Below are 24,606 nucleotides of genomic sequence, written 5' to 3' on the forward strand. Positions count from 1 at the left end.
AGTAGAGGGTCCCCTATAAGTTTTTCGTGACGCGTGAATGGGCGTTTTTTCTTTGCGTGAAGCGTGAATGAGGATTTTTTTTTCCGTGATTCGTGAATCTATATTTTTCCGTCCTCGGGAAACTGGTTTTCGATTTTTTCGTGATCCGTGAAAAATGCATTTACTTTCGCGTGATTTGTGAACCATCGACTTTTGTGGGAATAATTTTTCAAATTTTGGAGATTTTAGCGTCATAAAAGCTCGTAAACTACACCAAACTGGATGTAAAAAGGGTGACGGCCTGCCTTTCTCGACATCTCTTGACGCGCGTGAGGATGGAGGACTGAGAACTAACCACAGCAACAGTGAACCAGGAGGGCCTAGAATCTAGTCTGTCACGCTGTGTCACACACGCGGGGTATCACGCCATTTCGATCGAGAAAAGGCAGAAAATGGAGGGTTCTGCGGAAAAGGTGAGTTAATCTGTCAGTATCCACACTCTATCCAGCCTTAACTGATGTCTGCTCAACCATCACTTCGATGTCATAACCGAAATATGTCAACAAAGTGTTAATATGTCTTTTGGATTCTTTCTTTTGTCTTCACGAAGGTAGCATTTGCATATTTTATTCATATTGTCATCTTTATTGCTTGGTAACCTCGTGCATGACCTAGCTGCAGTCTGCATTGTCAACCTTTATAGTTAGATGACCATAAGGTTTCCATAGTTTAATTTTACAGTTACATTACAATCAAAACAACGTTTTGTTGCCGTAAAAAATGTCTGCCTTAGTCTTGGTATCGATAAAACATGTGTCCGTGACTTTTTCTCTGAGAGCCCACTTAAATACGGCTCAATACGGACACCCCAATAATACGGACACTTTGGCATGTCCCCTTCGGCATGTCCGTATTAACGGGGTTCCACTGTACGTGCATAATACCCAATCCACGAAAGATCTAGCCATGCTGACGACGAGAGAGTCTGAAATTATCAAAATATGGCCATGTGCAGCTATATCTACTGAGCTGTGTTACATTTCAGTATTGCCAAATACATTTTTGTAATGATTGTATTTGTATGTTTTGCCAAACGTGAATAGAATTTGCATTTTTACGTGAAACATGATTTAGCCTTTGCATTTTCGCGTGAAACGTGATTGTTTACTTTTTTCTGTGAACGTGAAGCTGTTTTTCGAATTTTTCGTGATGCGTGAAAAGGCCAATTACTTTTGCGTGAAACTGTTTTCAGAAGAGGTATAGGGGACCCTCAAAGTAGTCTGTTCCAGGTTAAGCCCTCATTTTCCTTCGCCCTCAGCTCCCATTAAAATATTGCTGGTTTTCAGTGTCACGCAATTCAAAATAGATCAAAATCAAAATCAAAACCGGTCAATAGATACAGTCCAGAATCCGAGAAATGAAAGGAGGTAAATATGCAAAGAATCTCGTCAAAATTTTGGTCACAGCAATTTTTCTTATGCGAGATATGCGGAGAAAGTTTTTACCCAAATTTATAGAGATTTGTATGGAGACGCCATGCTACGGATGGGCACCAACATGGCGGCCGGAAACCGACAGAAACATCTGTCACTGAGTTTTGCTACAAAAGCGTGAATTTATCCCTCGAGGAACTCTAAAACATTAAAATAATACTTTTTCTAAGACATGAACTGTTCAGATAGCCAAGTTCCCCGAAATAAGTCACTCTTTTAACCATCATGACAGCTCTCTAGGCCGTCATGTAAATGCCGTGTCACGCAAAAACTTAGAAAATCAAGCGTAGTGTATCACAAAACCAAGAACCCATTCGAGGCGAAAATTTGTATGAATATTAGTTTTCAGCTGCTCTTATACATCATTTAAGTAAAATCTCAGGAAGATCAATAGTTTTGTAGTTCGAATTTTGGTGACGTCATGTGAAAACCAGCTATTGGTCTCTTCTTTGCTCAAGTTTTGAACCCCAGCCTGAAATTTCAGTCGTATGTTCCCCAGATCCTGCTCAGTTTTAAAAACTGTTACTTGTAAACTGAGGCCATTATGCAGATCCATATAACATTCAGTGGAACCCGGGTTCTCCTAAAAGTTATATCGGGTTCCGTAATAACGAGGTGACCCAAAGATGACCGTAAGGCGGGGGCTTCGCCTTACGGTCAGCTCCTTATTACGGCCACCTTTTTTTGTCTCAGCGAAACGCCCATACATTTTCTCGTACGAACCCCCCCCCCCCCCGTTAATATGGCCAACGGCCATGCCACATTTTGTCATCCCAGTCTGTATGATCGATCCTTCATAATTTTACCCCGTTTATACGGCCACTCAAACCATGTACAGATTGAACCTTCAATTTTTTTAAAAAATTATATCTAGTCTGATGCGTCAAAGAAAAGTTGTTAAAAGTTGTTAGAAGTGCAATTGTGTTATTTCTGTTAAGATGTAACTCAACTTAGATCAGCCATGAAATCTGACCTTACCCCTGACTCGTCCCCAGTCGTCTTCATACAGGAGATCCCTTTCTCGGTGCCCATCTCTCTCCCTGCTCGCTGCCGTGTGCTATATGAAGAAGACTGGGGACGAGTCAGACCCTACCCCGTTAACACGGCCACCCCTTTAATAAGGCCAAATTGTCATGGCCCGTTAGTGACCAGATTAACGGGAGTTCCACTGTATATAAACAATAGCCTCCATTTGGCGCGAAAATATGCTCGGATATTCGTGCGCGGACATTGTCTGTTCCGAGAAAAACTGCGAGCTTTGAGCAACAGATAATGGCTGATAATGTCCAAGGACAAATATCTGAATATATTTTGGCGCCAAATGAAGGCTATTGACGCTATTGGGTCTATTGCGCTTATCCTTCAAAGACTTCAAATGTTGAAAGTGAACAATGATCATCGCAGTTAATTTTCCAATTTAAGCAATTGGAAAGAAGAAGCCTGAAAAAATCAGGCCTTCAACGGGATTCGAACCCGTGACCTCCACGATACCGCTGCGATGCTCTACCAACTGAGCTATGAAGCCACACATTGGGAGCGAGGTCAATTAATTGAGTTCATATCTTCCCGTGAGGAGTGAAATGATGTGAAGTTTATATGAAATAATTCATATATGAACTGCGGTTGTGGATGAAACTGAAGAATGATCATCGCAGTTAATTTTCCAATTTAAGCAATTGGAAAGAAGCCTGAAAAAATCAGGGCTTCAACGGGATTCGAACCCATGACCTCCGCGATACCGGTGTGATGCTCTACGAACTGAGATATGAAGCCACACACTGGGAGCGAGGTCAATTAATTGAGTTCTTATCTTCCTTCATTATTTCATATAAACTTCACATCATTTCACTCCTCACGGGAAGATATGAACTCAATTAATTGACCTCGCTCCCAATGTGTGGCTTCATAGCTCAGTTGGTAGAGTATCGCACCGGTATCGCGGAGGTCACGGGTTCGAATCCCATTGAAGCCCTGATTTTTTCAGGCTTCTTTCCAATTGCTTAAATTGGAAAATTAACTGCGATGATCATTCTTCAGTTCAGTTCATCTACAACTGCAGTTCATATATGAATTATTTCATATAAACTTCACATCACTTCAAATATTTTTCGCAGCACGTACAGCTTTCAAAATTGAAGAATACCACTCGGATATCAGGTTCATATCGACCCCGCTTTTTCCACCAGAACCCGTGTTTTCCACCAGACCTTTTGTTTTCCACACCCCGTGTTCTGACCCCGTAACCAGGGACCCCGCTCCCGTATTTTCCATCTACCTCTCCGAGTGGCGCAAGCTCACCGTGGGTGAAAAGTCAGGTCTTTTCCGCAAGGGTATCAGGACGCTGGGAACTTTCATTCCGCCTTTTTATTCCACAACTTCCTTCCCGGGGCTTTTCCCTCTGAAGTTGGGAGGCGGGGGGGAGGGGGGGGGGACGGGGACCAAAAATTTGATATTCTATTTATGACTGTTGCGGCTGGCAAAGTTGCCCAAGACATAATTTATGAAGGGCTTTTGTCGATAGTCTTATCACTAATGATGAAAAAGTAGCTTCTTCTAAAAAACATAGCCAGTTCATGACTAGAGTGCAAAAAACGATGACTAAAATGGCCAAAATCGATACCCTATTTATGACGAATATCGCTGAAAAACCCCTTTGGGGTCGCACATACCTATATTGTCCATATAAGGGAATACGTCCCTCCTCCCGGTGGGAGAAAGAGCTACATGTACTGCTACCTTCTGAACAATAGAAATTTATACGCATGTTTGCACTTTACGTACCTTTTGAAACATGAATAATTAACGCATTGTGTTGAAGTGTAAAGCATATAACGTGGGAAATGTCACGTTTGTTTATTCGGAATCTATTTTTGGTGAAAAAATTTTTTGCCTGACTTTTAAGATCATTCATTTGATCTACCCATGTTCGTTATAGCTGTGAATGATATAAATGTTATCGACATGTTATCACGATCATTTTACTTCACCATTCTCGGTGTAAATACAGCACAGAAGTTCACAAAATTGGCTCACACTCTTCTGTCCACTGACCTACGTGTCTGATCAAACAATCACATAGCTAGGAAATGTATATATAACAGGTTCAGGTTTGAAGAATCAAATTTCTGACATCAAAGTTCTTTGGGTCAATTCAGTTTTGAGGTGAGAGCCTTGTTAAGACATCTGACCCATCGCAGAAACGCCGCTTTCTTTTCAGATCACGCGAGCTGAGTATGTGTCCACTGACAAATAAATACAAGAATTCAGTTTAAAGACAGGATTCAATCAATGCAAATCTTTGAAAAATTCAATTCTATTCGTTGTCTGGTGCACAATACTCTTCCAACTTTGGCCACAAGTCTGGGTACTTTGCTTTCACTTCAGAAGCAACCGGCACATGGCGATCTCTATAATCAAAGCCCGGAGACATTTCTTCTGAAATCAACGTGAAAGGTTCCTCACCAGGAAACTTTGCATATTCTCCAGCATCGTCGACGAGAATTTTAGCTGCTTTCAGACAATTACCAGGAACCCTCAGTTGAAGAACATGGCCTTTCAAAATGTCTCTACCTAAGATAAATTCTTCTACGTCGCCCTCCGGTGTGATATAAATATATTTAGCAGGCCATCCATCATGAAAATAATGTGTGATGTCACTCTTATTGCGATGAAGATAGTTTTTACCTCCCAGTTCAGGTACGATCAGATAGTAAATCGTGGTGAATAAACTTCGGTAGCCTCCCTCTCTCTCTTCCACTTGTACCGTTTCAGGTGAGCGATACGTTTCTCCGAAGTAGCCGCCTTCTTCAGAGAGGGGGATCAAACTTAGCCTTTCAACGTAGATATCTTTTCGGTGATTCATTGTGAAAGCAGAAATTCTGACTAATATAACGCGAAACTTCGATGAAATCGCTTTTTAAGCGACCCTGGCGATGACGTCGCAAGACATCACTAAATAAATGCAGGTATGCGAAATTCCTTTATTTATCGTTTTGATGTCGCACATTTACGATTTGTACAGGAAATCGTATGAACGCGTCGAGTGCATCTCGTGATTTATGGGCACGAGTGAGGTTTTGAGAGTTTTCAAAATTGCACGAACCGTAAGCGAGTACAATTCGAGAACTTTCAAAACATCACGAGTGACCATAAATCACGAAATGTACGAGCAGATTCAACAAAATTTCATACACAAACACACTACTTTCTACGCGTTACGTATTACATAAAACGCTTCAGTGGTTTCCAAATTGCTCACATGTTTTATTTGAACCAATCAAAAAAATAATGTTGTGACGGGCAAATCAAGCGTGAAGTTCTCGAAGGTTTCTTAAAATACTCAGAAAATGTCTTGAAAGCTTGATTTTCAGGTTTGGCCGAATAAGCAGAATTGGTAAAAAGATGCCTAATAATAGTTTTAAAATGCAAACCTGAAAATGTTACATACATTGATTTTTGGTTATTGCAAACTTCAAACGCAGTTTTCAGACCTAATTCCAATACCTTATATATGACTTATAAGAATTATCCCTGAATGGTTTTCATGGCAACACTTGTCAAATTATAAATATGAACAATAAGACGGAAAATGTGAAAAAAAACAGAAAGTGCTCGTGTAAATTGCATTGGTTACCTTCGAACGCTCGTCCTAAACTACATTGACTCCTCTTGCTTCGTTTGGTATATGATAGCCATGTCAAATGAGTAGCTATACCAGGCTTGTCACGTGATCAATTGCAAATGACTCGGTTAGGCTGAACAGATAGAACTGGTACAAATGTGATTACTACGGTCAAGTACAAGTAAATGCAAATACAATCATGTTACATACACTGGTTTTTAGTTATTGAAAATCTCAAACGTTTTCAGAGCTTATGTCAACAACTTATTTTTAACTTTAAAGAAATTGTTCCTGGATGGTTTCCATGGCTAAACTTGCCAAATGTTAAATATGAATAATTATTCGGGATATAAGAAGCTGCTTGTACATTTGTTACATTGATAATTAAAGTTAGATCTCTTCGTCTTCTTCGCTGTCATCTGAGAGAAACTCCTCGATAGAATCTTCACATCTGTTGTCACAGTCTAATAGCTTGCACACATCCGTGCACTTCAAACCATTTGCCAGGCAACTGCAGGTAGCAAGTTGACATGACCTTGTACACGAGCAAGACAGTAGTTTTAGCGCGGTTGTAGGGGCTGGGTCACCGCTCATCACCAGTCAATGACAAAGTGATCACCGTCTTCGCGCCAGCCAAAACCAATGGGGTTCGCGTCCCTTGGCAGCTTTGCAGACTTCCAAATGACTGCTTGGAAGTTTGCGCGAACCGCATGCTTGAACAAGCAGTCGACACAAGGTGGTAATTGGGAGGAGTCGATGTTACCCTTCTTGGTGCAGAATAACCTGTACCTCAGCTCATTAATGTTATCAGTATCATTATCAGTTATCAGTAGAGCTTACCTGTATACTCTTGAAGGCTCTGAAAAAGCATATCTGATAGAACCCATTTCGTCCCCAGCTGCTTAAACATTTCTTGGTAAGATGTCTGTTGCTTGACAAGTCGTAGGGCTCTTATCTTTTCCCTTCCAGCGAAGGCACTCACTGTGTCACAACCAATGAAAGCATGCATACCAATTGGGCATTTGCAAAGTTCTTCTCCTACGGCTGCCACCACACTGGCGATACTCACATATCTAGTTCTTGTCTGCGCTTCACACTTGACATACATGGATGCCGAATAAAGCAATTAAACGCCAGGCAAAGTAAGAATACCTCTGTATCTTCTGATGCCACAACCACCGCCTTGTAGCGTGATTTAACTGCATGAGCTGCATTTCTTGGTAAGCCTGGCATCAGCCTGGCAGTAAGCCTGGTATCAGCTTCTTCCTGTGTGGAGTTGAGCTCTTCAACTATATTGGCAGCTTGTGAGGTAATCTCGTAACAGTCACGTTCGCACGAAAAGTGACCTTGCTTGTCGACTTTGTTCTGTATTAATCCCGTTTCCATCCCTTTACCGCAAACTCTGTGAAGGCCTTTTTATTCTTTGGATTCAAAAGGAATTTTCTCCACTGCTGCACCTTGTGTTCGGATGCGTCCGCATGTAGTCGCGCTAAGACCCTTAAAAGGTTTTTTCTTCGTGCGTTTTCAGGAGCTTTTTGGCGGGTAACTTCTACAAATCTCCTAGGACGAGGGCCGTAACCATCGTCTGCATTGTAAATGGGAAGATTTTCTGCATCCAGTGCCTCAACACTCCTCTTTTTGGTCTGAACTATTTACGTTGATGGTTCCGGGAGAAGTTGTGGTCCGAAATGCCTCGCCTGCACCGCTATTCCATTTACTCTATGCGATGTTCCTTCACCCAATAACGTTTCTTCTAGGTGGTCAATGTTATCCCATGCCAAAGTAGTGCCACCATGAGGCTGGATGTTATCTGGCAATGGGATTTCACTTGTTGATGTCATTTTTTTACGGCACAGTGCAGTGTTGATTTCTTCAAGCTGGGAATTGGCGATTCCGTGGCCGCAACGATTACGAAATTGGATGAGTTCAACCTTACCTGTCAGGGTCTTCACAGCATAGGGAAGAGGGCTCTGTTTGGGTGGCTTAATCTTTCCTCTGCTTACACCAAACATCAGATCTTGGGCGAACGATTTCATCAACCTCTGCACTCTTGGATGACAGTTTTTATCTGGCCATTCCTTTTTTCTAGTCAGATATGTTTGCAAGAACGAACCCTGCTTTTTGGGAACATTCATTGCGCTCTTTGAATAGCTTCGCGAATGTCAATAGCAGCCCGGTGTATATTTGAGCTCCGAGAAGACTGAACTCAATTATGAACTCAATTAATTGACATCGCTCCCAATGTGTGGCTTCATAGCTCAGTTGGTAGAGCATCGCACCGGTATCGCGGAGGTCAAGGGTTCGAATCCCGTTGAAGCCCTGATTTTTTCAGGCTTCTTCTTTCCAATTGCTTAAATTGGAAAATTTACTGCGATGATCATTCTTCACTTCCATCTACAACCGCAGTTCGTATATGAATTATTTCATATAAACTTCACACCTTAGTCACCATATATGAATGAAATCATCTTTAGCAATGTATGAAATGACCCTCATATCAAAGGAAAACTATTATTTAATATCATTTTCCTTTCGGTGTATTTCAAACTCCATATTTTTCAAAATCTCTCATTATGTCATCTATTGCTACACCTTTCGTATAAAATGACGAATGATATATACTCGAACGCCTATTTCGAGGATCTGTAAGTTTCTTGTCAAAAATCGACACTATCAGCGTAATATTAAGTTAATTGATTTCTCTAAATGTTTTCCCAGATGCTTACTGTTTATTTTTCCCCTGAGAAAATTTCTCATTTCTATAAAGAACCAAAATTTAAGCACGAATTAGCCCTACACACCTGTCAAGAATGCCGTCATCTTGGATTTACCCATGACGCAATATGAATGACACCGTTGGTTGCTTTTTAGTTTTTCGTGTAATCCTGACACAAATTTCTACTTCTAACAACTTCGAGGAAAAATAAAAATGTTTTCCTTTATTTCAAATATCTAAAGTACTGATCAAACAATCGTGACCATATATTTAGAGGATCTTCTTCTGAGCCTCGTTTCCATGCTGAAGGCATTTTTTTGCGAAATTTTAAATTAAAAAATCTCACACAAAGCTACTCATTAAGAAAGGTTATCATACAAATTTGAAAACAACTCATGCAGTAGTATCAGCTGATAAAACTTAGGTTGTGTCCTTAGGTTTGGTACCGAAAAGTGGTCTGGCCCATGGACTAATACCTTGGTTGTTTTAGTGCGTCGACCATGATTACGCAGGCACGGTGCCTGGCTAATCACCTTGTGTTTATGCTAACCGTTGTCGTTAGGAGCCCATAGTTGTCGTTAATGCTTGCACCTGTGGATAGACCTACCTTTCATCCGGCACCCTTAACCCCTTCCCTTCCTTGTGCCGTCGTGCAGCTGTATTCGGAGGCTTATGTGCTAATGTTTGCCCCGTATATGCCTTCTAATAATTCAAAACTTGTTGACACACACGACGCAAGAATACTACATGAAGTAGTCTGTTCCAGGTTAAGCCCTCATTTTCTTTCGCCCTCCCATTAAAATATTGGTCTCTTCTTTGCTAAGGTTTTGAACCCCAGCCTGAAATTTCAGTCGTATGTTCCCCAGATTCTGCTCAGTTTGAAAACTTGTAAACTGAGGCCATTATGCAGATCGATATAACATTCAGTGGAACCCGGGTTCCACTGAATGTTATATCGGTTCCGTAATAACGAGGTGACCGTAAGGCGGGGGCCTCGCCTTACGGTCAGCTCGTTATTACGGCCACCTTTTTTTTGTCTCAGCGAAACGTCCATACGTTTTCTTATACGAACCGCCCCCCGCCCCCGCCCCCCGTTAATACGGCCAACGGCCATGGCACATTCTGACATCCCAGTCTGCATGATCGATCCTTTATAATTTTACCCCGTTTATACGGCCACTCAAACCATTGTTAATATTGTACGTACAGATTGAAGCTTCAATTTTTAAAAAAAATTATATCTAGTCTGATGCGTTAAAGGAAAGTTGTTAAAAGTTGTTAGAAGTGCAATTGTGATATTTCTGTCAAGATGTAACTCAATTTAGATCAGCCATGAAGTCTGACCCTACCCCTGACTCGTTCCCAGTCGTCTTCATACAGGAGATCCCTTTCTCGGTGCCCATCTCTCCCCCTGCTCGCTGCCGTGTGCTATATGAAGAAGACTGGGGACGAGTCAGACCCTACCCCGTTAACACGGCCACCCCTTTAATAAGGCCAAATTGTCATGGCCCGTTAGTGACCAGATTAACGGGAGTTCCACTGTATATAAACAATAGCCTCCATTTGGCGCGAAAATGTGCTCGGATATTCGTGCGCGGACATTGTCTGTTCCGAGAAAAACTGCGAGCTTTGAGCAACAGATAATGGCTGATAATGTCCAAGGACAAATATCTGAATATATTTTGGCGCCAAATGAAGGCTATTGACGCTATTGGGTCTATTGCGCTTATCCTTCAAAGACTTCAAATGTTGAAAGTGAACAATGATCATCGCAGTTAATTTTCCAATTTAAGCAATTGGAAAGAAGAAGCCTGAAAAAATCAGGCCTTCAACGGGATTCGAACCCGTGACCTCCACGATACCGCTGCGATGCTCTACCAACTGAGCTATGAAGCCACACATTGGGAGCGAGGTCAATTAATTGAGTTCATATCTTCCCGTGAGGAGTGAAATGATGTGAAGTTTATATGAAATAATTCATATATGAACTGCGGTTGTGGATGAAACTGAAGAATGATCATCGCAGTTAATTTTCCAATTTAAGCAATTGGAAAGAAGCCTGAAAAAATCAGGGCTTCAACGGGATTCGAACCCATGACCTCCGCGATACCGGTGTGATGCTCTACGAGCTGAGATATGAAGCCACACACTGGGAGCGAGGTCAATTAATTGAGTTCTTATCTTCCTTCATTATTTCATATAAACTTCACATCATTTCACTCCTCACGGGAAGATATGAACTCAATTAATTGACCTCGCTCCCAATGTGTGGCTTCATAGCTCAGTTGGTAGAGTATCGCACCGGTATCGCGGAGGTCACGGGTTCGAATCCCATTGAAGCCCTGATTTTTTCAGGCTTCTTTCCAATTGCTTAAATTGGAAAATTAACTGCGATGATCATTCTTCAGTTCAGTTCATCTACAACTGCAGTTCATATATGAATTATTTCATATAAACTTCACATCACTTCAAATATTTTTCGCAGCACGTACAGCTTTCAAAATTGAAGAATACCACTCGGATATCAGGTTCATATCGACCCCGCTTTTTCCACCAGAGCCCGTGTTTTCCACCAGACCTTGTGTTCACACCCCGTGTTCTGACCCTGTAACCAGGGACCCCGGCCCCGTGTTTTCCATCTACCTCTCCGTGTGGCGCAAGCTCACCGTGGGTGAAAAGTCAGGTCTTTTCCTCAAGGGTATTAGGATGCTGGGAACTTTCATTCCGCCTTTTTATCCCACAGCTTCCTTCCCGGGGCTTCTCCCTCTGAATTTGGGAGGGGGAGGGGTGCGGAGACCAAAATTTTGGTATTCTATTTATGACTGTTGCGGCTGGCTCAGTTGCCCTAAACATAATTTATGAAGGGCTTTTATGATGAAAAAGTAGTTTCTTCTAAAAAACATATCCAGTTCATGACTAGAGTGCAAAAACGATGACTAAAATGGCCAAAATCGATACCCTATTTATGACCAATACGGCTGAAAAACCATACCCTTTGGGGTCGCACATACCTATATAGCCCATATAAGGGAATACGCTCCCCCTCCCGGGGGGAGAAGGGGCTACATGTACTGCTATCTTCTGAACAATAGAAATTTATCCGCACGTTTGGACTTGACGCACCTTTTGAAACATGAATAATTAACGCATCGTGTTGAAGTGTAACGCATATAACGTGGGAAATGTCACGTTTGTTTATTCAGAATCTATTTTTGGTGAAATTTTTTTTTCCTGACTTTTAAGATCATTCATTTGATCTACCCATGCTCGTTATAACTATGAATGATAAAAATGTTATCGACATGTTATCACGATCATTTTACTTCACCATTCTCGGTGTACTCAAATACAACATGGAAGGTCACAAAATTGGCTCACACTCTTCTGTCCACTGACCTACGTGTCTGATCAAACAATCACATAGCGAGGAAATGTATATATAACAGGTTCAGGTTTGAAGAATCAAATTTCTGACATCAAAGTTCTTTGGGTCAATTCAGTTTTGAGGTGAAAGACTTGTTAAGACATTTGACCCATCACAGAAACGCCGCTTTCTTTTAAGGTCACGCGTGCTGAGTATGTGTCCACTGACAAATAAATACAAGAATTCAGTTTAAAGACAGGATTCAATCAATGCAAATCTTTGAAAAATTCAATTCTATTCGTTGTCTGGTGCACAATACTCTTCCAACTTTGACCACAAGTCTGGGTACTTTGCTTTCACTTCAGAAGCAACCGGCACATGGCGATCTCTATAATCAAAGCCCGGAGACATTTCTTCTGAAATCAACGTGAACGGTTCCTCACCAGGAAACTTTGCATATTCTCCAGCATCGTCGACGAGAATTTTAGCCTCTTTCAGACAATTACCAGGAACCCTCAGTTGAAGAACATGGCCTTTCAAAATGTCTCTACCTAAGATAAATTCTTCTACGTCGCCCTCCGGTGTGATATAAATATATTTAGCAGGCCATCCATCATGAAAATAATGTGTGATGTCACTCTTATTGCGATGAAGATAGTTTTTACCTCCCAGTTCAGGTACGATCAGATAGTAAATCGTGGTGAATAAACTTCGGCTTTCTCCTTCTCTCTCCTCCACTTGTACTGTTTCAGGTGAGCGATACGTTTCTCCGAAGTAGCCGCCTTCTTCAGAGAGGGGCATCAAACCCAACCTTTCAACGTAGATATCTTTTCGGTGATTCATTGTGAAAGCAGAAATTCTGACTAATATAAAGCGAAACTTCGATGAAATCGCTTTTTAAGCGACCCTGGCGATGACGCCACAAGACATCACTAAATTAATGCAGCCATGCGAAATTCCTTTATTAATCATTTTCTTATGGTACATATGCTTTGTACCGAGAAAAGGCGCTGCACGAGTGTCAAGTTCTTATTGAGCATGCTCAGAGCGTTGCTAAGATACAGTTTCCCACCCAGACCGAATCGGTTTTCATTTAAAAGACCACGCGAAAATGACGTGTAAATTAAACAAAGCGCAAACAAATGTCTTCGTGTAAGCGGTCACCCCAAAACGCAGACCATGCAGACTGCAGACTGCAGACTGCAGACCGTGCAGACCATGCAGACTGCGCAGACTGAGTACTTTTTTTTCTTATTCTTGTTTTTGCATTTACTGTTGACTCGCATATTTTTTGGTTCTGTTCAATTATATATCGGAGTGTTTGTTATCCACAGGCCGCGCAAAGTCGGTGGTATGCGACTGTTGATGTGTTATAGATTTTGCAAGGGAAACTCCCTTTAGTCCTAAATATGCTTAAGTAAAGCTATTTTACATTATAGAAATAAACTGCACTTGTAATGTAATGTCACACGTAACATGTGCATTTTCTACTCTTGGTGTACAAAATGTAATTCCAAATGGCTGTTAGAGTGTGACTGCGATCACGTCAAAACGCGTAGTGCATGGAAACTGAGATCACAGCAAACCGAATAGCATTTGAAATTCTCAACGCAGTACGGTTGCCGTGATGATTTGATGCGATGGTTAATTTATCTGGTCTTATGGCAGTTGCGTTTTTATGGTGATTTAGACTACGAGTGGTCCCTTTTTCGCTTAGTCCATCGTGCGTGACGCGTAAGAAAACCTCGAGGAAAAAATTTCGTACGAGCAGTTTTTCCTCGAGGCTTACTTACGGTCACGCTCAACTAAGTGAAAGAAGGAATACTCTTAGTCTAATGGCGATTCTGTACTTTGTGAAGCAAAAGCGATTTGTGGGACAAGGTCGCTTAGAGTCACCGTCCTTGCTTTGTTTTATGAATCAGTTAAGAGGAGAACGAAGACTAAGAAAATCGAAAAAAACCACCACCACAACAACAAATTAGACAAAATAAATAAAACCAGAAACCCGTCAAAAATTGACGCAATTTGCGCACAGAATGCATGGAAGTTTATTTTTATGCTTGATTTTAGTACATTTAGGACCAGTAAAGGAAATTCCCCATAGAAAGTCTATTAAACGCGTGAATCAACAGTCAGATGTTGAGTTTGTGCCGCCTGTAGATAAATAACAAACACTAACAACATTTAACAACACTAGGACATATTGAACACTATTTTGTCACTAGAAGCGACAAAAGTGAGTCAAGTGTTAGAAAAAAAGTACTCAGTCTGCACGGTCTGCACGGTCTGCATGGTCTGCGTTTTGAGGTGACCGTCGTGTAAGACGCCTGAGAAAAAGTCGAAAGTTTTGCGTTCTTCCCTTAGTTCCTGTTCGCCTCAAACTCCAACTAAAATTGGAATAAGAAGAGTTCAGGTAAAAAATGAAAAGGACTCGTGCTGCCTCTGTTGTGGGATAAATTTGTACGGCGCGAGAAGTACCTACAATTTACTGAGCCAAGATGGCTAAGAAGATCTCCTATAATTAATCCTCCAAACGATCGATGTCGAAAGGCAATCTTGTCGAATCTGTAAATCCTGCTTCAGACGTGTGGAGTCTTTGGACAAAAAGTCGTCTGTGTTAAACTTAGGACTGGAATGCTTTAGAAGCAAATATAACCCAAACAATCCGACAGGATCAACTCTGAAAACAGATATACCATCAGCAACTTCTAATGAGTCTTTCGTCAAAAGGCTTGCAAAAATACCCTTAAGGTCTGCTCCAAAAAAACGTTGAAAAGTATGTGAAAAGGGTTAGGGTTAGGGTCACTCGTGCTTGGTCACTCGTGGTCACTCGTGAGCACTTTTGGACCCTATCTAAAATTGGCGGCAATCAAGTCCCTCGTCCGGCGGGTCATGGATAACTGAACTACTGAACAATATGAAGGATTTTTCTGAAAGTCTATTAATAATCTTTTAAAAATATTTAATTATTCCAAAACAGTTCGTTTATTTGCAGCATTTGAGTACTCCTTGGAACCTTACGAAATTTCTGTAGGCTTCTGTAGTTTGATCCTCTCTCCCGAATAAATGGTAGAAAGTTGGAATTCAAGTGATTTGACTGAAAATTTGATTACGCGTAAACGTTCCACGTGACAAAGTACGACACATACGACGTCTGCCACATTGCAGGTTCGTGCAAGCAGGTTCAGACTCTCGTCCATCACCAAGCAGAAAAAGAGCTAACCACTTGGTCAGCACAGTTGGCAGAGTCCCGGGGGGGGGGGAGGGGGGTGACTCGAGCTCCCATATAAAAAGGACGCGGGTGCTTGTACCATTTAGGGGTTAAAAAAGCGCGGTTTTAGTACCTCTTAGGATTCAGCCTCAAAAGGCCTATAGCGGGAGCTTTTTGCGGTACCTTTTAGGGTATTGAGCCGAAAACTAATATGACAGGAGATCCTGTGTTGCTTTAGAATTGGCATCGCTTAGGGGTAAAAAAAAAAAATCAAGCCACGGCCACAAAACAGGACCTTGGTACCTCTTAGGGGTTCTTTTCAAAATTTCCGACAAGCACCCCCCGTCCTTTTTATATAATAGACCCCTCCCGAGATAGAGCGCCAGGCTGCTGTGCGGAGAGGTCGAAGCACTGGACCAACGATCAGGGTCTTAAAATAGCTGAGGAGAATGTGCTGCCTTTATAGTTACATCTGCAAATGGTTAGACGTTCAAGTCTTCTTGGATAAGGACTAGAAATCGTGGGCCCCGTCTCCTGCATTTTCAGTGTTACATGGGTCTGAGAGGACGTTAAAGAACCCACGCACTTATAAAAAAGAGTAGAGCATGTAGGTCCTGGTTTTGTGGTCTGACGTTGTCTCACGGGTTGGTGCTTTATATCCGGGGCTAAACCTCATTGCGCATTTCCCCCTTGGACGGAATTGTCCAGGAAAAATTGCTGACTATGATTATGACTAATTAATATGACTATGACTGAGAGAAGGGAATTAATCTCTGTCCCGCAGGGTATGACTTTCCAGGCCTGGAAAATGAAATTATAACATTCCAGGACTTTCCAGGTTTTCCACGATACGTATGAACCCTATAAAAATTAAAAAAAACGGCTGTGTATCTCGTTCTTTATTTATACCAATATTCACAATACCAGAGTCTGGGTAATCCATGAATACAGTGACTGAACGCTAAATGAGCCAGAGAATCGAATTTTTGCTTTACAATTGAGTTCATTCATTTGATTTACTCATCTCATTTAAAACATAAATATTAGCTCTTAAATATATTAGATCTAGCTATAAATAACATAAATATTATCTAGCCACTGAACTTTTATCAGAATCATTTTACTCTTGCGCTCTCGGGTTGTTATAATTAATACAGCGCTGAGTATGACCTCTTTCGTCTAGTGTCCTACGCGACTGTCAGAAGTTCAAATTACAAAGATATGACAGAAGCAGGTTTAAGAAACAAATTCTGACATCTGTATGACCTCTGGGTCACCTGAGAGCCTTGTTTAGAAATCGCATGCATCGTATATCGCTCTGATCTGTTCTAGCTACCGGTCTCTTTTCAGGTGACGCCGCAAGCTGAGACAGGATTCAATCAACGTAAACCTTTCGGGGAGATTCAGTTCTATTATTCCTCGCCCGGTGCACAATACTCTTCCAACTTTGGCCACAAGTCTGGGTACTTAGCTTCCACTTCAGAAGCAGTCGGTACATAGCGATCTCTATAATCAAAGCCCGGAGACATTTCTTCTGAAATCAACGTGAACGGTTCCTCACCAGGAAACTTTGCATATTCTCCAGCATCGTCGACGAGAATTTTAGCCGCTTTCAAACAATTACCAGGAACCCTCAGTTGAAGAACATGACCTTTCAAAATGTCTCTACCTAAGGTAGATTCTTTAATGTCGCCCTCCGGTGTGATATAAATATATTTAGCCGGCCATCCATCGTGAAAATAATGTGTGATGTCACTCTTATTGCGATTAAAATAGTTTTTGCCTCCCAGTTCAGGTACGATCAGATAGTAAATCGTGGTGAATAAACTTCGGCTTTCTCCTTCTCTCTCCTCCACTTGTACTGTTTCAGGTGAGCGATAAGTTTCTCCGAAGTGGCCGCCTTCTTCAGAGAGGGGCATCAAACCTAGCCTTTCAACGTAGATGTCTTTTCGATGAATCATTTCAGCGGTCTATAAGTGAAACAAGAAATTTTGACTAAAGCGAAACTTCGGTGAAATCGCTTTTTACGCATTGAGTCAGGATCCTAGCTATGACGTCATAGGTCGTCGTTAAATGTTCTTCTAGCTTCCTTTCGATGACAGATGATATCGAGCACGTACCGGCGATTTATTCCTGAGTCAAACCAAGCAGTACTACAAAGAACTGCAAACTTATCCGTTTCTTTGCGATCAGCAATCTTGCTTGATTTTTGTCTTTTGGCAGCTTCTGTTTTGTAATCCCTAGCCAAAAGTTAAGACATCATTGTTTAACTCGTTTCGTTTATTGAAAATGCGTTATGATGGTACACTTCACTGCCCACATCCCCTGCGTCAATGTTAATGAGGAACTAAGTTGAATTTGATTGTTTTGTACTCTTGTACGTATTTGATGGCCCGTCACGCAAGCGTTTCCTCCTCAACGATCGGATACAACTTTGTTTATTTTCAAGCAAGTAAAACACGATGAAACGTCCTTGAAACCGCAACCTACGCCCAGGTCAGTTTCTTTAGCTATCCACATGAAAAATATACCTAACAAAGCTATTTTAAATTGTTTAATTATTAAATCAAAGAAAGGAAATGGAAGGAAGAGAAAAAAAAAATCTTTCACAAAAAGTTCATTTTCAGTTTGTATATCTCTAGAAACGTCGATATTTATCAGCACTCTTATATGTCTCCAGGTGAAGTGAGTGACGTTTCGAAAACCTAAGCAGAAGTAACGGAAAAGCGTTGAAGAACAGCCGGTATTTTTTTTTTTTGTATCTTGCGTAACAACAACATCATCAAATACGTGAAAGGTCTAAAAGGTCAAGAATGACGAACACTCCCTGCGCATATATCATATACGCGGGGATGTAGGGCACGAAAAGTAGGTCGCGCGTGATAGCGCGTAATGAGTACCTCTACGTGCGCCCCTTACAAGCTGGTACGTTCTCGTCTCGAGAGTTACTCGTTAGAAGTATCGCTATGTTTCACCCACCTCATGACGAAAGGGACACGGAAGCTCTAGGGCTCTCTAGACTGCTTTAGAAGCTGACTGCTTACAGTGTGTTTTTCTCTCGACCTGGGTGCTGTTGGTATGGTCGGTGTGCAGCACTTCGGCCCTTCTTACGTTCGCTTTCAAAAGAAACACTTTTCTGACCCAACGAAGAAAGACATGCTGAAAGCAGTCTATGGAGGCTTGCGTAACGCCATGTTCTACTTGAAGGAGGCTAGACTACCAGATTTAATTGATAACGCAGCACGACATGACGAATTTTCTAAAGAAATTTTCTAGTCAAAGAGATGCCCTGGAATACCATGCGACACGAGGGTTATTTCAATGAACCTGAAAATTTGTTTCCTGTAAATATTGCAAGCTTTCTCTGTTTTTCTTCTGTACGGTCGTAGTTGGAGTTCTTACTTTCACATCGTATATCGTGACTGAATTTCTCACGTACGGAAGAACCCTCTTTGACGACCACCCCGTATATAGCTGAACCCAACAAAAGTTGTATATCTTAGCTTGTTGCCGTCACCTCCTTATAATACGACCTGAATTGTTGATTCCCCCCGGCAACCTTTATTTTCTATGTAAATAAACGGCTTTGGTTCTCTGAAAGAATTAGCATTCAGCAAGACCAAGAATTTTGTTTTTGTGGTGCTCTGAAAAGAGCCGTTTTGAACAAAGAGCCATTTTAAATTTTTTCTGGAAGTTTTCGTAGGAGGTGGAAACTGACTTTCTTTTATCATGATTTCTGATTCTACTGAGGCTGTCGATTGAGGTTTCAAAATACATAATTATTTTTGGAATGTTTTAAACAGTTTTATTAGACGTGAGAAATGTGAACATGCATGTGTTCACTGTAATTTGAGTGCGTCTGCATCCCGATTTCAACACTCACGCATTCGGACAAGTCACATTGGGTAATTTTTTGGGCAAGACTCGGTCCCCGCCCAATTCCGAAGTTCGATCGCGAAGTGCCCGTACGCTTTTGAATGCCACTGTGGTTATGGTGGGTAAAGTTCAACAGAAGTCTTTTGTTTATTCGGCCTGCGACAAACTAAGCTAAAATACCGTCCAAACGTGATTTTTTCTTCTCTTTTCTCAGCAGAGGAAAGAAGTAGCTGAATTAGAAACCTTTGCACGTAACACACCGTCAGAACTTGAAGGACATTTTAAGACGTCTTACACAACCAGTCTCTTGTTTTCGTGGAGGACAGCGCTTGGAGAACCTTTCAAACTACTTTGATTCCTTGTTTCTTTGAAAATGCCTTATTTTGAGTTATCAACAAACGTTAAAGAAGTGCCTGCCGAGTTTCATGAAGAAACTACGAATTTGATTGCAGAGCTTTTAGGAAAACCGAGCTCGGTGAGTGTTAATTCTCCCAGCTGGGATCAAGTTTGTTACGTTAGATGTGTGTAGCTAGCTCACTGATTGCTGATCTGAGCGCTCATCAATATTCAGTACTCTTATCACCTTGCCGCCGTTATTTGGGTCATTAGAAGCGTTTGCATGATGATTTAAGTAACGGCTGCAAAGAGTCGACTTGACGTTTGCGTATTCCCCATATGTAAAGCTCAGTTCAGATCCCTCAAGTTGATGTTTATATCCCGAAGGATTATAAGCTTAAAGGGGGTCAGGCGACAAGATCCCCCAGGAAATTTTGAATAGAATGAACTGTCGTACTTGTTTTCCTCTATTCTGTTCTGCGACATGACCCTTTTTTTAACTATTCAAAGTGGCTGTAACTATGTGCACATCGGTACTCTTTTGGGCAAATATATATTCCTGACCTGGGCATTGGGTAAAGGGGGTGATATGGCCGCTTAAGTTCAATTTTATATTAACCTTTTGTGTTGATAAGAAGTATGTTATAGTATTACAGACAAGAGCCATAAATATTCCAAATTAAATTGTGGCATAGTACTTTGGAAAAATGTTTCCTGAGACACCATAATGGATAACTGGACATTGAAAAAATTTATTTAGATATCACACCCAAGGGACAGTGTTTTACTACTTATCCAAATGCCAAGAAGGGAGTTGAAAATACAATGCACCGTGATGTTTGTAGCCTGAAATGTTAGTCATGTCCCACCCCTGGGCAAGAGATGCCTGAAGTCTGAGCATTATAATTCCGTCCAGGGATGTCACTTACTGTTTCTTATATGAAAAGTAATTTCTGATTGGTTTTCAGTTTGTGCAGGATAGGCACAAGTTTCATATTGGTTAAAGCAAGATACAGGCTGTTAGAAACTGTCTTGTGGATGTTGCCGGCAAATGTGTAAATACAGTCTGAGTTAATTATGAATCCTTTAGTATTAAAATTTCTGCTCCTGGGTTCTACTGCTGTGCCATAAATGCTCTTAAATTATTTTTCTTCACTCTTGCTGACCTGTTCCCTTAGTTTAACATTTTAACTCAAAGATAAATGTAACAAAGACTTCTCTAAGCAAGTCAAAGTATTATTTGTTGTGGTTGTAGGCATAATTACTTTGCCATAATTAGTTTTCAGTCTGTTCAAGATTTTAGATACCTTTTCCTTCGCTTTTACTGAATATGGATTTCTTGGTGGGATAAATCATTTGACAGCTGAAAGAAGTAACATTTCTATAAATGGAATGAGGAACGATTCTGTGCTGCGCTGCGAGAAGAAGAACGGAAAAATTTGCACCACATTCTAGTACTGTTGAGAATATACTCTGCTTCAGCCGGTTTCCAGCAGTGCATGGTTTGAAGTTCAAAATGAAGTTAATTTTTCTGCAGTTTCTCAATTTCAGCTTGTATTAGGAATTGAGTTCGAGAGTAACACCATATCTTTATGGAGTATGTCTTTACGCTGAGTTGCTGCGTCGAGAGCATGCATTAACGTAAAAATGCAATATGTCTGTTTGAACATATAAATTTATGAAAACTTGTCATAAACTAGGAGGTGACGTAACTAGACGGAATTATAATGCTCAGACTTCAGGTGTCTCTCACCCAGGTATTAGGCTGAGGGCGGGAGATGGCTGACATTTTAGGTGATGTTGTTTGGAAATGATTGTGTTAAAACAATGTCTTCTCAACAAGTTAGATTTGTCTGTATATCTTTGTACTGCACAGGTGGTTATAGTTTATGTCAATGCTGATGCCAGATTGACATTTGGTGGGACAGATGATGCAGCTGGTCTTGCTCATCTGTATTCAGCAGGATGCCTTGAACCAGAGAAAAACAACTCTTATGCTAAAACCATATCTGAACACCTTCAGAAACATTTCAGCATTCCAGTTGGCAGGTAAGTACTATTTTCAAGAGATTTTTTTCACTGATAGACTGGAGCTGGCTTTTAATAGAAATGTGTAGTTCCAGAAAATATCCACACCTCTCCAATGGAAAGGATTTTTACTAAGACCCCCCCTCCCCCCACCTCTCTGGAAATTCAAATTAATTAACTATTGAGCATTTACCTAGCAAAATTACTAGAATTCTACTAGTACTGGTATGCTGATGCAAATGCTGCAATCTGATTAGCTGAGCTGTCCACACTATCAGCTAGTGGTGTGTGGTGGCTGGAGGTTGTCACTATAAACTAAGGCAATATTTTCTCAATTCTCTGATGTTTCGGAGGTACATTTAGAAAGTTAAGTATTCTAAACATACCGGTATTTTGGTTATCCAATTCTCAAGAAGACTTAATGAAATAAATTAAACACTATTGCACTTTAAAACGTCAATTGAAAATTGTTCAATATTGATTACATAGTGTCCGCTGGCACTGCAAGCTGGCACTGGGAGCTGGCCAGTCTTAAAATAGTTTCAACTTTGATTTTAAAATTCAGGCTATAGGCTGGGAAATGCAAACAAGTACAACAGCAAAAGATATATATAATTATACTAGTCTCTTCATGCATTTTCCCACTTATTTTGCTCATTGCACCTCACCACAATGTATGATTCCAGAAAATATCCATACCCACCCCAACGGGAAGGAGGGTCTTAAAAGCCAAAATACAAACCACAACTGGAATTTCCAGATCTAGAGGTGTGGACGGTGGGGTGTGGGTGGGGTGGCTGTATACACTCTAAAAAATCCCTCTGTTGGGGGAGGGATGGATATTTTCTGTCACAACAATGTCTTTTTCAATTTCCATTACTATTTTAATTTATTGCTTTAACTTATTTTTCTGTTTACATAATTTATTCCTTGCAGGTCCATGATTTTCTTTCATGACATTGCAAGAACTCACGTTGGCTTTAATGGCAAAACCTTGGCAAGTAAATAAGGAGCTGTCTATGCTGATTCTTTCACAAAGGGGAACCTAAAATGTATGATGCAGGAACATTGTGATCTATGCTAACTCTTAAGCTAGCCTTTACTAGATAGAATAAAAATTAAAACTAAATAAAAAATAAACTGAACACAATTGTTTTTTAATAATCTTACCTTCCAGTTTTAAATAAACAAATTATTAATTGAACATGCATTTTGCCAAACATTACTAGTAACTATTGTCTTTTAAATGAGGGAAGTAAAATAACAACAAAATAAATGGTTTAGATTTGTCACACGGACAACAAACAGATCACAACAGTCAATCAACTTAGGATGCTTTACCTTATTTGGCATTTGCTATTACGTATTTATAAGTAATAACAAGTGCTGTATAAGGCAAAGTCACCCTTAATTAGTTACCTGTTGTGAACTGTTATCCTTGTAGTCATATCTCTTAGTAACCATGGTATAATTGGCCAATTTAGTGGGCCATATCCTAGCCTACTCTATGGGCTCCTATAATATGGAGCTTTTTTGGTGCAGACATGTCTTGTGGTCTCATGGCTTCCAGAAAGTTCCAGCAAATATTAGAGCCAGGGCTCAATATTTAGAGTGCATGAAGCTGGAAAGCTTGAACTCACTGGAACTCACCCTAACTTTTGACCCTTCCATTAAGTGTAAATAGATACCCCCTAAGCAGAGGGTCAGTGGATACCCACTTATGTGATGGTTGACTCTGCATATATTGTAGGCTCAGTGTCCAGTTGCTGTGGGTGTGTTGGTGTGCCCACGATCCTCTCCATCCTCATGGCTGGGGAAATGGGTTGTCCCTCTCAGAGACATGGAATAAAACCCATGCATCCAGGATGGTCTTGAGTATTTGTTATATCTTCTTAATCAAAACTAAAACTAAGGAGAAAATGGAGAATTAAAGATGATTTCCAGTCTGTACTGTGCAGTCTCAGCACCCTAATGTTTACGAGTCTCACTCGATGGAATGCGAATCGATGTTATTTGTTATGAACAACATACCTTATCTTTGAGGCCTTTCATAATAATGTACTTCATGTAAGTAATTGCAAAATGTTGCATTTTGTGATGTCTTGCATGAAATAAAACAAAACGCGTAAACAAACTCTCGCAAGTGCACAATACGGACTGGAAATCATTAATATCAGATATCCAAACACCGTCACCATCATGATTTCCTTTGTTTAAACTTAAAGAATTTGGGAAAGTTAGTTAAAGATGTCCAGAGCACAAGGTTCACATAACTGACATAATGATCTCGCAGAAGTATCAGAAACAAAGCTTCTGTGACAGAATCAGACATGTTGTAGGTTGGATTCTATGAAGTACTACAAGAGTTAATGTTCGTGTACAATAGCCTGTTCCATATATTGGGTTAATTTGGGAGCAGTGCAAAAGGTGGCTAGCAGAAAAAAAAAATCTGTCATCTTTGTATCCAGGAATGTAGTTCCTATTTCAGAGATTTTTGCTGTGAATTTGAATTCTAATTTTGACCGTCTTACATCCTGTTTTCCACACAAAAAAGTAAATAATTCCTGTGTCCTGCAATGAAAATAACCAACTTCATGCCTCCCACTTACCCCTTGCAATTCTGCGTCCTGGCTTCAAATTTCTTTTCATCCCGCATCCCGGCAGGGAATAAAAGGCTCATCCTGTGTCCTGCAATTTCCATGTTAGACCTTCCCGTAGAACCCTGTTAATCCACTCACCATTGGAACACCAAATTCTGGTTGTATTAAGGGGGTTCATTAAATAAGAGCTCTTGTTCGGGCCAGAAGTGGTTGTAATAATGAGGTGACCGTAATTTATGAGGTGGCTGTAAAGCAGGGCTGAAGTGAAGTGAAGTGAAAGACTTTATGTAATGAGGGTGACCCGTGACAGTAACTTAAGTTACTGATAAACTTGGGGCCCTCAGCTTAAAATAATTAGAATGCTAAAAATATATTATTTACA

At 40.7% G+C, this 24,606-nt stretch overlaps 4 protein-coding genes across 6 annotated transcripts; 1 reads left to right on the forward strand and 3 right to left on the reverse strand.

Moving 5' to 3' along the window:
- LOC145464500 (macrophage migration inhibitory factor homolog) lies at positions 1-24,478 on the forward strand. 3 transcript variants are annotated; one of them, XM_081448412.1, is made up of 4 exons: positions 1-452; positions 19,475-19,735; positions 21,473-21,645; positions 22,561-24,478. In XM_081448412.1, the coding sequence occupies exons 2-4, from the start codon at positions 19,634-19,636 to the stop codon at positions 22,631-22,633; spliced, it is 348 nt and encodes a 115-aa protein (XP_081304538.1). In that variant the 5' UTR covers positions 1-452; positions 19,475-19,633; the 3' UTR covers positions 22,634-24,478. The 3 variants fall into 3 exon arrangements, with proteins under 3 accessions (XP_081304538.1, XP_081304539.1, XP_081304537.1); XM_081448413.1 differs by lacking the exon at positions 1-452 and adding an exon at positions 18,070-18,127; XM_081448411.1 differs by lacking the exon at positions 1-452 and adding an exon at positions 19,338-19,378.
- On the reverse strand, positions 3,901-5,663 carry LOC145464498 (uncharacterized). Its single transcript, XM_081448409.1, has one exon. The coding sequence runs from the start codon at positions 5,332-5,334 to the stop codon at positions 4,786-4,788; it is 549 nt and encodes a 182-aa protein (XP_081304535.1). The 5' UTR covers positions 5,335-5,663; the 3' UTR covers positions 3,901-4,785.
- LOC145464499 (uncharacterized) lies at positions 10,946-13,767 on the reverse strand. The gene has a single exon (XM_081448410.1). The coding sequence runs from the start codon at positions 13,014-13,016 to the stop codon at positions 12,468-12,470; it is 549 nt and encodes a 182-aa protein (XP_081304536.1). The 5' UTR covers positions 13,017-13,767; the 3' UTR covers positions 10,946-12,467.
- LOC145464497 (uncharacterized) lies at positions 15,644-17,366 on the reverse strand. The gene has a single exon (XM_081448408.1). The coding sequence runs from the start codon at positions 17,343-17,345 to the stop codon at positions 16,797-16,799; it is 549 nt and encodes a 182-aa protein (XP_081304534.1). The 5' UTR covers positions 17,346-17,366; the 3' UTR covers positions 15,644-16,796.
- Positions 24,479-24,606: the final 128 nt, after the last annotated feature.

The sequence above is a fragment of the Orbicella franksi genome, chromosome 12, assembly GCF_964199315.1.
Source record: "Orbicella franksi chromosome 12, jaOrbFran1.1, whole genome shotgun sequence".
NCBI lineage: Eukaryota > Metazoa > Cnidaria > Anthozoa > Scleractinia > Merulinidae > Orbicella > Orbicella franksi.

Coding starts and splice junctions, on each gene's coding strand:
- LOC145464498 (XM_081448409.1), bottom strand. CDS start 5,334: ATGAATCACCGAAAAGATATCTACGTTGAAAGGCTAAGTTTGATCCCC.
- LOC145464499 (XM_081448410.1), bottom strand. CDS start 13,016: ATGAATCACCGAAAAGATATCTACGTTGAAAGGTTGGGTTTGATGCCC.
- LOC145464497 (XM_081448408.1), bottom strand. CDS start 17,345: ATGATTCATCGAAAAGACATCTACGTTGAAAGGCTAGGTTTGATGCCC.
- LOC145464500 (XM_081448412.1), top strand. CDS start 19,634: ATGCCTTATTTTGAGTTATCAACAAACGTTAAAGAAGTGCCTGCCGAG. Junction 19,736..21,472: donor TTTTAGGAAAACCGAGCTCG/GTGAGTGTTAAT, acceptor TGTACTGCACAG/GTGGTTATAGTTTATGTCAA. Junction 21,646..22,560: donor TTCAGCATTCCAGTTGGCAG/GTAAGTACTATT, acceptor TATTCCTTGCAG/GTCCATGATTTTCTTTCATG.